The sequence below is a fragment of the Lates calcarifer genome, unplaced genomic scaffold (assembly GCF_001640805.2).
Source record: "Lates calcarifer isolate ASB-BC8 unplaced genomic scaffold, TLL_Latcal_v3 _unitig_5493_quiver_1784, whole genome shotgun sequence".
In the NCBI taxonomy this organism is placed as follows: domain Eukaryota; kingdom Metazoa; phylum Chordata; class Actinopteri; family Centropomidae; genus Lates; species Lates calcarifer.
In genome coordinates, this window is record NW_026117561.1 from 5790 (window position 1) to 19930 (window position 14141).

A 14141-nucleotide genomic window follows, 5' to 3' on the forward strand; every position below is an offset into this window, starting at 1 on the left:
TTAAGGATTCTCTATACAAGACTCAGTAAAACTCTTGATGGAATCAGCCTCTCGGTTCAGAGCACAGCAGTGAGTCCTGGTCTGAGCTCGGTGGTCTGGGTCTATGATTCATGCTTTGGGTGTGAGAGGTCCTGGATATAAATCCCTTCATGAGAACACCCACTAAGACTCTGTGTGAGTCTTTGATGCACTGTGACGCTGCTGGCAAAACCCAAGAATGATCTCACACAGTTTGTAGCTGACATGCAGTATGTTCCTTAAATAACTTCACATATTTCATGTTTCTTATTTGGGAGGACGGCAAAGAGAACCAGCTCCTCCTCCATAAAATAACATTCATCACAGCATCAGTTCAGGCGAGCGAACTGAAGAGTGTAACACATGGAGAGAAAGTGTTAGCGTCGCTTGTTCAAAGTGATATGCATAAGTTTTTACCCAAATTCTTACTGGATGACCTCTTCCATGTCTTGGCTCGTTGGTCTAGGGGTATGATTCTCGCTTTGGGTGCGAGAGGTCCCGGGTTCAAATCCCGGACGAGCCCATGAAGTAATTAGTTCTGTCTTTGACTCTGGTGTTGTTCTTACATGACAAATTACACAGGTACTTTCCAGAAAGCAGCTGGATGGTGGTTCTCCTATACAAGAACGAGCTCTTTAGTCAAGTTTATCATAAAGACTGGAGACGGAGGGAAACAGCTGGTTCAGTTCTGTCAAAGAGAAAGTTAAAAGAAACTATACAGACTTCTTTGTATCTATAACACTGTTTCAGCTTAAATTCAACACTTTTCTGAAGATTTCTTGTCCTGGCTCATCAGTCTAGGGCTGAAGTTATGGCACCTAGTTGCCCAGCTTTCTTGTGGCTCGTTGGTCTAGGGGTATGATTCTCGCTTAGGGTGCGAGAGGTCCCGGGTTCAAATCCCGGACGAGCCCTGTTATCTGTCTGTCAGTTGAGGTACTTGTATGATAAAACAGTCTCTACTGATTCTCTCTCAGAGACCAATATACAAAAAGGATGGTAAAAGAAACACTAATTGAGTTTTCCAGATACATCCAGGAGCTGTTCATTTCAGTTTAGCATAAAGTCTGGAAGCAGAGGGACATCTGTTTCTGTCAAAGTTTAAAGTTGCTCAGTCAGTCTAGAGTTATTCATGTGGTGTTTGTCTCCACCTGATGAATCTCAGTCTGGTATTCCCTCTGTTTTAGCTCTGTGTTTGGTCTCCTCCTCCTGAGGTTTTTTTTTTTACAGCTGTTTCTCTGAGAACAGCTGTCTGAACTCACTTTCTGACAATAATGAGGACACTTTGAGGGGATGTTATTCCACTTACCGACCATGTTTTGTTGTGGCTCGTTGGTCTAGGGGTATGATTCTCGCTTTGGGTGCGAGAGGTCCCGGGTTCAAATCCCGGACGAGCCCATGAAGTAATTAGTTCTGTCTTTGACTCTGGTGTTGTTCTTACATGACAAATTACACAGGTACTTTCCAGAAAGCAGCTGGATGGTGGTTCTCCTATACAAGAACGAGCTCTTTAGTCAAGTTTATCATAAAGACTGGAGACGGAGGGAAACAGCTGGTTCAGTTCTGTCAAAGAGAAAGTTAAAAGAAACTATACAGACTTCTTTGTATCTATAACACTGTTTCAGCTTAAATTCAACACTTTTCTGAAGATTTCTTGTCCTGGCTCATCAGTCTAGGGCTGAAGTTATGGCACCTAGTTGCCCAGCTTTCTTGTGGCTTGTTGGTCTAGGGGTATGATTCTCGCTTTGGGTGCGAGAGGTCCCGGGTTCAAATCCCGGACGAGCCCTCAAGGTAACAAGTTCAAGCTTTGCCTTTGATGTTTATCTGTTAGGTTCTTTAACAGCAAACTACACAGGCACTTTCCAAGCAAAAGCAATTATAAAGAACACCTGAACCCTAATGGAGTTCTCCAAACTGACCACATTCTTTAGAAACCTTTCATGGGAAGTTCAAGACACATCCAGGAGCTGTTCAGTTTATCTTAGCATAAACACTGGAAGCAGAGGGAAATCTAGTCCTGTTGAAAAGATGCGGAGGCACTGCATTGTATCATTGTTGAGATATTTTTTACACCTGAGTTCGAAAAATCAGTGCCAACGTGTTTTGCAAATAAATAAAAGATTGTAAAGAAATAACCTGTTGAGATCTCCAAATCTGGATCAAAGTCGCCTGTTTAGCCCAGCTAAGGTTGGAAGATAAGAAGCAGAAGAAAACAACTTACCCAGGTTTGTCAAAATGAAGCAATAGCAAGCAGGACGTTGTTCAACATAGCTTGTTGGTCTAGGGGTAAGATTCTCGCTTTGGGTGCGAGCGGTCTCAGGTTCAAATCCTGGGCGAGCCCTTGCTAAGAGGAGTTTATGGAGGTCTTGTAGCACAGTTCTCCATCTATCCTAAGATCTTGCATGGACTGTTTATGAGAAGACCTGTTTAATCTAGGATTATAAAAAAGACTGGATGTTAAGGAAGATAGTTAATCTAACTTTGTTGCTTGGACAGAAGGAGCAGTTTCCTCGGCCTCCAGTCTTTTTTCAGTGAAACAATAAACAGTCACAAACCAAAATGTCAACAAGTCCTCCAACCTGAACAACCCTACCCTCGATTATGATCCATAGGAGAGTACCAGCAGCAGATGTACTGGTTCTTTGCTGTCAGGACTTGGGGCTGAAAAGTACAACAAAGACAGAAAAATAGGTGCAAATGTTTGATAATAAATAATGAGCCACAGTTTTGCATTTTACAGAGAAGAGGAGACTGTTCATGTTGACACTGCATTTATTACTTTATTGCCACTGTTCAGTTTCCTTCAAGTATAAAGGTGGAACATGTGTTATATACAAATCTCTGTTTTCTTCTGCAAACTTAATTCACTTGATTCTCCGTCTCATTTTTATTTGTGCTGCAGGTTTTTCGGTGATGTTGTTTTTCATATTGTATATTTAACATTTAACAGCTCCGTCACAGCTGTACTATCACAGCAGTTAATGTTGTTTGTTTCAAGTGAGTCATGGTCAAACTAAAAAACTAACGTCACTGTAATTCAACATCACAATTGCCCTGAATTACTGTATATAATGAATTTGCATATCATGTACCTCTCAAAGTTCACTGAGCCTTCCATAGAAACTATAAATGCAAAATGTAGCCTTCAGCTGAAACTCTTTATTATTTTAGATGTGAATCTATGTGCTGCTGTCTGCCCACACTGTCTTTGTTGTGCTTGTAAATGGAGTGAACATTCTGGACAAGAGTTTTAGTGACTTTTCTTGGTCCTACACACTCGGTTGTTTCTTGTGTTTTGCTGATGAATATTAAACAGTTACCACAAACTGAGCACCACTAATCATAAAAGCACCACTTTACTGCTGCCACACACACACTACAGTCAAGTTACAATAACTGTTACAGAGATACACATTCAGACATAATGCCCATAATATTAATAATGTTTATTTTTGTGTGTATTTTCCTTAGCTGGAGTGTGTGCCGTGCCTTTCTGTAACAGTGATTCCACACTTCCTGAAAATGGACTTTTCTCCAGTGCAGTGAAACTTGGACGAGGAAAAGTAGAAGATGATGGGATCAATGCAGGTGTTGAAGGCGCTGAGCAGCAAGGCGTAGTACCTCCATGTTGGGCTCTCACCCTGGAAGAAACCCACTACATGAGAGACGTTGTACGGCACCACACAGATGAGAAACACAGCCAGAGTTCCTGAGGCCATGCCGATGGCTTTCTGCTTCTGCTTCCGGGATATCATCGGCTGGCTGAACAGGATCAGGATGCAGCGCAGGTAGCAGTAAACAGAAACTACAAGAGGTATAAGGCAGAGCACCAAGAAGAACTCCAGACGGACTGAGAGGAGGATGTTCAGCTGGTCCTCTGTGAAGTTCTCATAACAAACACTGGAGTTGTTTTTAGCTAGCGTCGGGTGGTGCTGGATGATCAAAACAATGCTGCAGTGTGCTGCTGAGATCAGCCAGACAACAGCACTGATCACCACTGCGTACACAGGTCTACACAGCTGATGAAAGGCGACAGGGAAAGCCACTCCGATGTACCGAACCACGCTGACAGCCATCAGCAACAAGGAGCTGGTGTAGATGGTGGAGAAAAATGTGACAGTGGTGATGGTGCACAGGAAGTGGTGCAGAGTCCACTTCATGCCCGACACTGCCTCGTGCATCTTGAAGGGAAGGACGATCAGGAAGAGCAGGTCAGACAGCGTCAGGTTGAGCAGCAGGATGTCTGTTGGAAGAGGCTTGGAGTGGATCTTGACACTGAAGGCGTAGAGAGCGACCAGGTTGGCTGGCAGGCCAATCAGGAAGGAAATGATGTAAACTGAAAGGATGGCCTCACACACCATTGCCTCCATCACCACACTAAACCACAGGAGGAGAAAGAAACTGATCACACTGATCACAACGTATGAGAGACAACTGACCTGATAACTCTGCAGCAGGATGGAGAAGAAACATTTAGTGTGTTTCTGATGAACAGAGATTATGGGGAAATATAAATCATAATCTCAAAGGAAGCCCCAGGACCACAAACCCACTTAGACCTGCCATTAATCTCAGATTAATTTATTAAATTACAGCTGATGCTGTGGTTAATACTCACCTAACAACAATATTATTATTATTTACAACAATAAACACATGGATACTGGTTTCTTTGGTTAAGTCAAAGACGTTTGATTTTAAGTCAAATCAGCATCGTTTAGCAGCCAGGTCTCAAACTCAGATTAAAAACACCAGAAGTGAAATTTCAAAAGCAAAAGGGATAAACAACGTTCCGATAAATAAGGAAATTATATTTACTCACCTAGCAGGAGAAGTTTTCAAAGGCTGTGAAAAAAGGAAACAGCTGAAGTTGTGTGTTGTCTGCTTCACTGTGTCCTTCATCAATGAGTTTATAATTGAAGATGATGACACTGGTTAATATTAACTAACATGCAAAACTGCAGCTCATGTTGACTTTAATATTTTATCAGTTGATAAAGGAACGCCTCCCACTGCAGAAACTCTGAACGTGAGAATGAGAGTAAAACTAACTTTAAAAAATTTTTCTTGAGTTGTCTTTGTAATTTAGTTGAAAACTTACATTTTGATTAAATATCAATTGAATTTTTTCCTTTAGCCAAAGATTCACTTTCACTTAAAGTAAAAATATTATTTGTTATATCTGTAAAAGAAATAAAATAAAATAAAATTCTGTAATTTTGTTACAAACAATATCATTAACTTCTCTCAAGCTCAACCTCTGATTTACCAGAAATAAGGACGGGAATATTTTCTTCAAAACAAAATTATTTATTGTCATGTCTTTTTAAAATGTGCATCACATTTACCAGTACTAGTGAATTACTGACTGCAGTGAATGTTGTATTATTCACATTTTCAGTGTTAATATCAGTGCCACAAAACTCATTTAAATCAATTAAAGGCAGTTTGTCTCCTTTGAATCCAATCTATAAAACACAACAACAAAACAAAAGAATGTTACATTACTTTGAGTCATTAGAAAAAAGGTGCAATATGTGACCAGATATTGGTCTGTTGTACACAAACAGTGTAAGAAAAAAGCATTATCATTGATAGTCCAACTGAAAATCTTAAGGCCGGTTTCTCCTTCTCATTTACATTTAACAGTGACCCCTCCATTAACCTGGAATGTATTTGAATACAAGCTGTAAAACACAAGAGAACACGTTGTATCCAAATGTCTTTCATTGGTTAATCCAACATTTAGAGCTGAACACTCAGACACTCAGACTCTGCCTGTCATTTTATTTGGTTTCTATCTCCATGAACATTTTCTGCAGCGCATCAGAGGTGTATTTGTTCTGTCGTTTCTCAAACCTTTAAAAACACAGGATGTCCTGAATTTTAAATATTAAATGATCAGCAGTTTTTATTTGAATTGAACTCCACAGCTGTGGCTCACACCGTCTGCCTCGTCTCCTCTCCTGCTCAGATCACCAAGTCATTTCAGAGCAAAAACCCATAAACTGGTGCAGCTGAAGTTTACGGTCCTCCCATGATGCCCTGGGGGGAACAATAAGGGCCATAACGGACCGTGGGCTTCAAAGAGCTGCCAGCACAACCAGCAATGTAATTACAAAGCTCCACTGCCTTTAAAAGCCGTTTGATGGCTGCAGATACCTGACGGCGACGTGAACGGAAAGTAGAGAAATCAGACTGCTGACTGGGCAGTTTTGATCCAGGAGATAGGTGACTTCCCCCTGATGCTGGTGGTACCTCAGGAAGAGTTAAACCGGATCAACCAACATTACTAATTTATATTTTATTAACATAAAAAAGGAAAATTCCCACTGAAGTAAGTTTGAACAGAGGTTGGACAAAGTCAGTGTTTTGCAAGTCACAAAGAGGTTTCAAGTCTTGGCAATGAAGCTAAGTCCAACAAGTCCTAAGTCATGTCTGGAGAGTCCCAGGTCTCAAGCACCAAGACCCAAGATTAAGTCCAATAAGTCTCAAGTCGAACCCAATAAGTCCCAAGTAAGTCCCAGATCAAGACCAACAAATCCCAACTCAACTACCCCTAACCCAACTGAGTCAAGTCCGAGAAGTCCCAAATCAAGTCTAACAAGTTCTTATCAAGTCCTAACTCAAGATTAGTAAGTCTCAAGTTAATTCTCCAAAATCAGAACCAACAAGTCCGATGTCAAATCCAACAAAAGGTGACACCAGAGGTGAAGTGACAGGATCACTAAAGTCATTCAGATTCATGAAGTTTCATGTAAGTCCAGTCATGCTGTAGATATTTGTGGACTGTCAGAGGATCTGCTGCTGTTTGGGTGGAAAGATTCACTCAGTTGGCATTTGAGGATTTTGTTCTCCAATCAGAGGAACCTCAACAAATCTGTGACTCATTATGAGATTTAAGCATCGCTCCTCCACCTCGGGGCTTTCAGACCGAGAGGATTTGTGCTGGTGAACCAGGGAGGTCGAGGACAGAGCACTGAGGTTTACCAGAGTAAAGTTTACCCACTGAAGACGATGAGTTTATGAGAGTGAAACCTCACTGTGAGCTCAGAGCGAGATGATCTGACGAGGAGCTGGTGGAGGAGGCTCGTTAAAGAGCTGCACGGGATAACGAGGAAACTGGGAGCAGGTGTGTGAGTGAATTGTTGGTTGATTCACCTGCAGCAGTGTATTTACTGTCCAGGTTGTCCGATGATTGTTAAGTGAACCGGGCAGATGGCATCACTTGATCTTAATGAAAAGACGAGCTGCTGACCGCAGAGCAGCTCTCCCAGCGGGGTGTCAATGGAAAGCAGAAGATGAGCTGATTATTGATTTCTGAAGGTCAAAGGTGACAGCTGTGGTATGATGGAGGTCCATCAGAGGAGGCTGTTAATTATTAATAAGCTGACAGGCCTGTAACCTGATCTGTTCTTACTCTGTTTAAATTTACTTAATGATTGAAAACATCCAAACAGGCTGTGGATCAGTTGGATTTTCATTAGAGTCCAATATCTCAACAACTGCTGTCCAAACTTAAATGAGATTTTCTGATCTTATTCCTGCTCCTCAGACACTGAACCCTTTAGATTTGAATGACTGCACGACCTCTGCTGCAGCAACACACTCAAACATTTTCAAATCCACTTTTAAATACAAGGATGCAGCTCCAGAGGAGATTTAAATGAGTGGAGGAGCAGCAGGTTCACAGTTTCTGTCAGCACAAAAGAAGAAGGGGAGAGAGATACAGAAAGATATGCTTTTCATTGAGATCTTCATTGAATTACTATTTCAAGAACAGTTGTAACAGCTGGCCTCTCTGATGGTGAACGAATCAGATTCATCTAGAAAATAAGCTCATCCTCAGCTTCCAGAGAGATTATGACAGAAGAAGCTGAGGATCCACTGATGTAGAGGATAAGTAAACGTGCCAAAGGATCCTGTGCAGGTGTAAACCACTTAGTGAAGGTTTTCAAAGAGCCTGACAGCTGCTGAGTGTAAACACTCACTAACAGGGTGAACTCAGTGGAAACCTGCAGCAGCTGACTGGATCTCAGACAGTAAAAGGCTTTGACTCAATCTCACCTCAACTCAGACGACTGTAGATAAGAAGAGGAGGAGGAGGAGCAGGAGGAGGGTTGTTGTTCCTTTAAAAGCATCACACGGGAACACAGCAGCAGACGACTGACTCAGGAGAATAAAAACCTTCTCCTGGACTCATAAAGACCTTTAATGAGTCTGTAGACCACAGCCTCCTGCTGCTCTGTCTTATCACAGTGTTCAGCTCAGCCTTTTACGTCATGGCAGTCATTGCAGTTCTGTCTGTGTCCACTGGAACTTCTTTCAGTCTGAGGAGGTCTATGTACATGTCACATGTTATGAATCACACACCCTCTGTTAATTGCTGATCTGCAGGATTGATTAGAAACCTACCGATGAAGACTCAGCTTTGCACAACGAGTTGACATCGTGGATTTATTAAGACGACAGGTGAACATGGAGGAAGTTGTTTGATTTAAAGCTGCACAAACAGAAGCCATGATGACTGCTTTCTATCTGTGAAGTGATTCAGTTCAGCTCTCATTAACCAGACTCTTGCTGCAGACCTCGTGGCTCTTTGGTCCAGGGGTATGATTCTCGCTTAGGGTGTGAGAGGTCCTGGGTTCAAATTCCTGACGAGCCCAGGCCTGGTTCTCTCTGCCGGTGAGGATTTGTGGCAAACACAACACAAATACATCCACAGAGTAAAGCAATCAGGGTGTAGGACTGAGAATGTGCAGGAGGAAGACGTCTCTGTCCCCTTCCCACAAACTATAAACCACATTAGTGCAAAAACAAACTGCCTGCTGAGCTGCTGAGACTGCAAGAGGAAAATATTCCCCGTCAGTCAGACTGTTTGACCTTCAACAGAGTGACTGGCTGCTGCATCACAGTTCATCAGTTACATCTGTGACTCAGACTGTAAATGTCAACTGGAAACCTGAGACGGATGGGAAAAGGACGTTCACTCGTCAGAGTAAAATTAGACTCTGAAAAAGAATATAAAGAAAAAAATAAACGTTTAGTTTCTAAATGAATTCATCCGTTTTCCAAAAACTGACGAGTTTTCAGCCAAGTTTCTAGATTTTTTTCCATTAGTCACTTGTAGATCTTGTGGTGATGCATTTGTGAGCAGAGACTGTTGAAGAACGGAAGATTTCAACAGATTATTATTTTATATTTGGCGTCAGCAGATTCTTGATTTAAGTCTGGATCACATAAATGACGACTCCAGACAGATACCGTACAGTGACATGTCTGAAATATTTGTTTGTTGAGCAGCTAATGAAGCTTGTGTTTATCTGCCCTCAGGACTTTTCTTTCTCTTGAGACTTCTTTCTTTTGCTGCTGCATCAACAGTTTTCACAGCTGAACTCCTCAGAGGGAGGAAGTCTTCAGATTTGGAGGATGATTTCACTTGTCAAGAAGCATCATGTCTGTTTGGCAGAGGAAGGAGACGAGCCACAGTTTCAGCTCAGCTTCATCTGAATAGCTCAGCTATTCTACCTGTGTGGCTCTAACAGACCGTCACAAGCTCCTCCTGAGTTTTCTCTGAGTTTCAGGAACATTGAACTTTGATACGTCCCTAACACTGAAGTTCTGTATGGTCTCATGAGAAAGTGAAAAAGTGAAATACACAGTGCTAGAAGCTTGGTGAAGAAAATATGAGACAATATTTTTTCTGGAAATGACATTTGACAGGAGATTCTGAGGGCTGGTGTAATGAGTTCTACTGCAAGAGAAGGAAAACAAAACAATGTCTTCACTGGAGAAACAGACCAGAGTCTACATTAGAGTCATGAAGTGAGAAGAGGAAAGGATCAGGCAAATGTGCTAAAGAGCTAAAGAGCTGCGAGAATATAAGAAACCTTTCACATTAAGTCTTTGATTAAAAGTTTTTCATTCACACATTCATTGGAGAACTGCATTTAATTGACCTATCATTGTTTTTGTGCAAATCAACTCACAGTCTGGGAGATTTTATCAGCTGCAGAGTTTCACTTTCCAGATGCAAATAAAGGACAAAATTTATGACGACTGGAAGGAGACGAGGGGTTTCCCATGACTCTGTAAATGTCCACTAATGTCTTTTACACTCAGTACTGCCAAAACACAACATTCACTTACATGTAATAATGACACACCCTGTTTCCACTCAGCATCCAGTGCTGTGATGCTGTTAAAGTGAAGGGCTGTGTTAGGCTGTGGAGAGGAACGTGTTAATGTCGATAAGAAAAGGAAATGAATTGTGTGTCTTCTGTGTTGTGTGACGTCCTGCTGTGGTTAGAATTCACAATAACACGAATGTTGTGTCTCAGCACCGACGTTGCCAGAGGTCAGGAGGTTTGCTCCCGCTGCGACCAATCAGGTTACACATTCACTCCGAGGAAACCTTCCCTCTAATTGGCTGATTTTTGGGTCAGTTTGTAGCTGGAAAGTAACGTCTCCCATGCTTAAAGCCTCCTCCCTCACTGCTACCCAGCGGACTGGACGCATCTGCATCTGAAGGGTTTACAGTCTGTTTTATGAACTGAGTCCAGTCTGTCCAAAAACTCTCAGTTTTCCCCTTTTATTTTCACGGCTGTAAAAAAGCCACCCTAACAAACATGAGAGCCTCACTCTGGAGTCAAGTCATGAACCAGAAAGAAGGGCTTCATGTCGACCAGATGACTAAACCAGCTGTGAAAGAAGAACCTGAAGTGTGGAGGAGACACAGGTCTGAAATCACTCTGGATGTTTTCATCTTTATTCCCCCAGAAAGAGTTATTTTTGATGGACATTTTAAAGCTGCTTTAGAGTTCAGCAAAACAAGCTGGAAACACAACATCCAACATTGTTCCCTTGTAAAGATCTTGTGGCAAACTTGTTCACAAACATTTCCTCATCCAGCAGACGCAGTGCAACATGATCATCCTGTTGTGCTGCTGTTTGTGTCCAGCTGACGAATCTAAGTCCAGTGATGATATTTATGTTTCGTTTAGCATCTTAAGGACACTTCAGCATCTGGACAGGAGGATCAACATGCTCCACCACCTGAGCTACACTCCATTGGATTTCCTGGTGACTTCTGGGAAATGCAGTACAGAAACACCACAGTAATGACCGCTGAGAAACTCTCTCCCTCTCAGCTCCATGTGTTTTTTATTTCAACAGTTTTCTCACTGAAGTGTCTTTAACAGATTCTCTCTCCTTGTTTTACGCGTTGTGTTGCGGCGTGAACGAGACGCTCTGTGCTCTAATGAACCGTCTGGGCTGTTTCTCTCTCGTTTATGGAGTCGTGAACAATTATGGCTACAAGAAGCAATCCATAAAAACAATTACAGAGCTTTAATGCGATGTGTTAAAGTCTTTTCCCAGGGCTCAGTTTATGTGTGTGTTGAGCCTTTTGTATTTTTTAACACTTTCAAATTACAGATTTTAGACACTCTCATTGGAAAGAAGATGACCTCATCCTCTCATGACCCAGAATGCCAGATCACAAAGTAAATCTATTTTTCCTTCGTCCTCCTCTGCTTCATCCTCAAATGAAAAATGAAATATTCTACGTGTTTTGTGCAGCATTTTACACATATTCCCAAAATTCACTCTTACAGAGGTGTAACCAAACTTCCAGGGGGTGAAATTAGACTGGTTATTCTTGGGCTCCCACAAATCCCTTGGTCAACCCTGGAGTACAATTTGGGACAATTTTGAGACACCCTGTCTTAACTGAAAAAATAAAAGGATTTATTTAGTTTAACATCCACTTAATGTCTGTTTCAGCAGTGGAAACAGAAGCTGGAGCAGCCATGATGAGTGCTTTGTGTGCGTGAAGTGATTCAGTTCAGCACTGACTAACCAGAGCTTTGTGTGGAACTTGTGGCTCGTTGGTCTAGGGGTATGATTCTCGCTTAGGGTGCGAGAGGTCCCGGGTTCAAATCCCGGACGAGCCCTTGATAACAGCTCCCAGATCTGACTGAAGCTGTATGTCTTAGACGTCTAACAAGTGTTTTGTCAGCCTGTAACCTTTATGTTTGCAGTAGCTGTTTAGCCTAGCTTAGCACAAAGACTGGAGCTACAGGAAAACTTAGACTTGGAAAAAAAATCCCACTCTGTTCTGTATATGCAAAGCTGTTTCTTCTGTGTTTCAGTCAAAACACAGGAGAAATGGCTCGTTGGTATGATTCTCACTTTGGCTGCAAGACGTCCCAGCTTCAAATCCTGGATGAGCCCACTAGCTCCCAGAGAGTCTAGAGTTTCTCCAAGGTAAGTTAGTAGTTTTATAAATATTAGAGTGAAGTCAGACACTGTGACAATACTTACAGAACCTCAAAAATGCTCCACCTACTTTCTTGTTAACAAAGATCCTTGATCAGACTTTTACTGTGGTTAAAATCAGAGCTCCTTGTGGCTCGTTGGTCTAGGGGTATGATTCTCGCTTCGGGTGTGAGAGGTCCCGGGTTCAAATCCCGGACGAGCCCTTGATAAACAAACTTCTAAAGCAGACTGTTTAGAGAGAAATCTTCTCTGTAGCTGCAAAACCGTGTAAGTTGTCCCAACATAATGTTCCCAGACACAATACTCTGTATGTGTTGGCAAGTTGTTTTATCTGACCTGTAAAGGGAGGAATCCTTAAATATCTTAGTCTTTAGTAAAATAGACTCTGAGGTACTTAACATGTGCATCAGTGTGTCTCTGTGGCTCGTTGGTCTAGGGGTATGATTCTCGCTTAGGGTGCGAGAGGTCCCGGGTTCAAATCCCGGACGAGCCCTGTTATCTGTCTGTCAGTTGAGGTACGTGTATGATGAAACAGTCTCTACTGGTTCTCTCTTCATAGAGATCAGAGACCAATATACAAAAAGGATTGTAAAAGAAACAGATACATCCAGGAGCTGTTCATTTCAGTTTAGCATAAAGACTGGAAGCAGAGGGACATCTGTTTCTGTCAAAGTTCCACAATGTGGTGTTTGTCTCCACCTGATGAATCTCAGTCTAGTATTCCCTCTGTTTTAGCTCTGTGTTTGGTCTCCTCCTCCTCCTGAGGTTTTTTTTTACAGCTGTTTCTCTGAGAACAGCTGTCTGAACTCACTTTCTGAAATAATGAGGACACTTTGAGGGGATGTTATTCCACTTACCGACCATGTTTTGTTGTGGCTCGTTGGTCTAGGGGTATGATTCTCGCTTAGGGTGCGAGAGGTCCCGGGTTCAAATCCCGGACGAGCCCTGTTATCTGTCTGTCAGTTGAGGTACTTGTATGATAAAACAGTCTCTACTGATTCTCTCTCAGAGACCAATATACAAAAAGGATGGTAAAAGAAACACTAATTGAGTTTTCCAGATACATCCAGGAGCTGTTCATTTCAGTTTAGCATAAAGTCTGGAAGCAGAGGGACATCTGTTTCTGTCAAAGTTTAAAGTTGCTCAGTCAGTCTAGAGTTATTCATGTGGTGTTTGTCTCCACCTGATGAATCTCAGTCTGGTATTCCCTCTGTTTTAGCTCTGTGTTTGGTCTCCTCCTCCTGAGGTTTTTTTTTTTACAGCTGTTTCTCTGAGAACAGCTGTCTGAACTCACTTTCTGACAATAATGAGGACACTTTGAGGGGATGTTATTCCACTTACCGACCATGTTTTGTTGTGGCTCGTTGGTCTAGGGGTATGATTCTCGCTTTGGGTGCGAGAGGTCCCGGGTTCAAATCCCGGACGAGCCCTTTACCTCCTCTAGTCTTCAGGGTAGAGCAGCTTTCGCTCTAAGATACAGTGTTATTATAAGAAGAATCCATTATAATTGGTTTAAAGGGGCTATTTGTTTTTGGGTTTGGGCTGCCAACCTTACCAAGAGTGGGTGATGGTGATGGTGGTTGTTTGCTAAGAACTTCAGCTGTCACAGTACAGAAGGTTATAATATTACCTCTGAGCAGCGCTGCTTCCTCAGGGCAGACTGGACACTACAGTAAAGTAATGAGACAGGTTGATGCTAACTTCAGTAGAAGAAAAGAAGTGATAGAAGCAAAACATTGCCATTGCTTTCCAGCACTGGAGAAAGCTCTTGGTGAGTAAAGGAAAGAAGCTTGATGCTGAACTCACAACACTGGTAAGTATACAGGCATTCATGCTAACACTGGATA

General features: G+C 42.2%; 1 protein-coding gene and 9 non-coding genes across 10 annotated transcripts; 9 read left to right on the forward strand and 1 right to left on the reverse strand.

Annotated features, from left to right (window-relative positions):
- The first annotated feature begins 469 nt into the window (after positions 1-469).
- On the forward strand, positions 470-541 carry trnap-ugg (transfer RNA proline (anticodon UGG)). The gene has a single exon. It is a non-coding gene; the product is annotated as a tRNA-Pro (tRNA).
- A 316-nt stretch (positions 542-857) lies between these two features.
- trnap-agg (transfer RNA proline (anticodon AGG)) lies at positions 858-929 on the forward strand. The gene has a single exon. It is a non-coding gene; the product is annotated as a tRNA-Pro (tRNA).
- Positions 930-1341: 412 nt separating this feature from the next.
- On the forward strand, positions 1342-1413 carry trnap-ugg (transfer RNA proline (anticodon UGG)). Its single transcript has one exon. It is a non-coding gene; the product is annotated as a tRNA-Pro (tRNA).
- A 316-nt stretch (positions 1414-1729) lies between these two features.
- On the forward strand, positions 1730-1801 carry trnap-ugg (transfer RNA proline (anticodon UGG)). The gene has a single exon. It is a non-coding gene; the product is annotated as a tRNA-Pro (tRNA).
- A 1680-nt stretch (positions 1802-3481) lies between these two features.
- Positions 3482-4385, reverse strand: LOC108874653 (free fatty acid receptor 2-like). The gene has a single exon (XM_018663167.2). The coding sequence runs from the start codon at positions 4383-4385 to the stop codon at positions 3483-3485; it is 903 nt and encodes a 300-aa protein (XP_018518683.1). The 3' UTR covers position 3482.
- Positions 4386-11897: 7512 nt separating this feature from the next.
- On the forward strand, positions 11898-11969 carry trnap-agg (transfer RNA proline (anticodon AGG)). The gene has a single exon. It is a non-coding gene; the product is annotated as a tRNA-Pro (tRNA).
- A 456-nt stretch (positions 11970-12425) lies between these two features.
- trnap-cgg (transfer RNA proline (anticodon CGG)) lies at positions 12426-12497 on the forward strand. The gene has a single exon. It is a non-coding gene; the product is annotated as a tRNA-Pro (tRNA).
- Positions 12498-12715: 218 nt separating this feature from the next.
- trnap-agg (transfer RNA proline (anticodon AGG)) lies at positions 12716-12787 on the forward strand. The gene has a single exon. It is a non-coding gene; the product is annotated as a tRNA-Pro (tRNA).
- A 381-nt stretch (positions 12788-13168) lies between these two features.
- On the forward strand, positions 13169-13240 carry trnap-agg (transfer RNA proline (anticodon AGG)). The gene has a single exon. It is a non-coding gene; the product is annotated as a tRNA-Pro (tRNA).
- A 412-nt stretch (positions 13241-13652) lies between these two features.
- trnap-ugg (transfer RNA proline (anticodon UGG)) lies at positions 13653-13724 on the forward strand. The gene has a single exon. It is a non-coding gene; the product is annotated as a tRNA-Pro (tRNA).
- Positions 13725-14141: the final 417 nt, after the last annotated feature.

What these genes read in the sequence shown, in the direction of transcription:
- LOC108874653 (XM_018663167.2), bottom strand. Translation starts at nt 4,385, where the DNA reads ATGGAGGCAATGGTGTGTGAGGCCATCCTTTCAGTTTACATCATTTCC.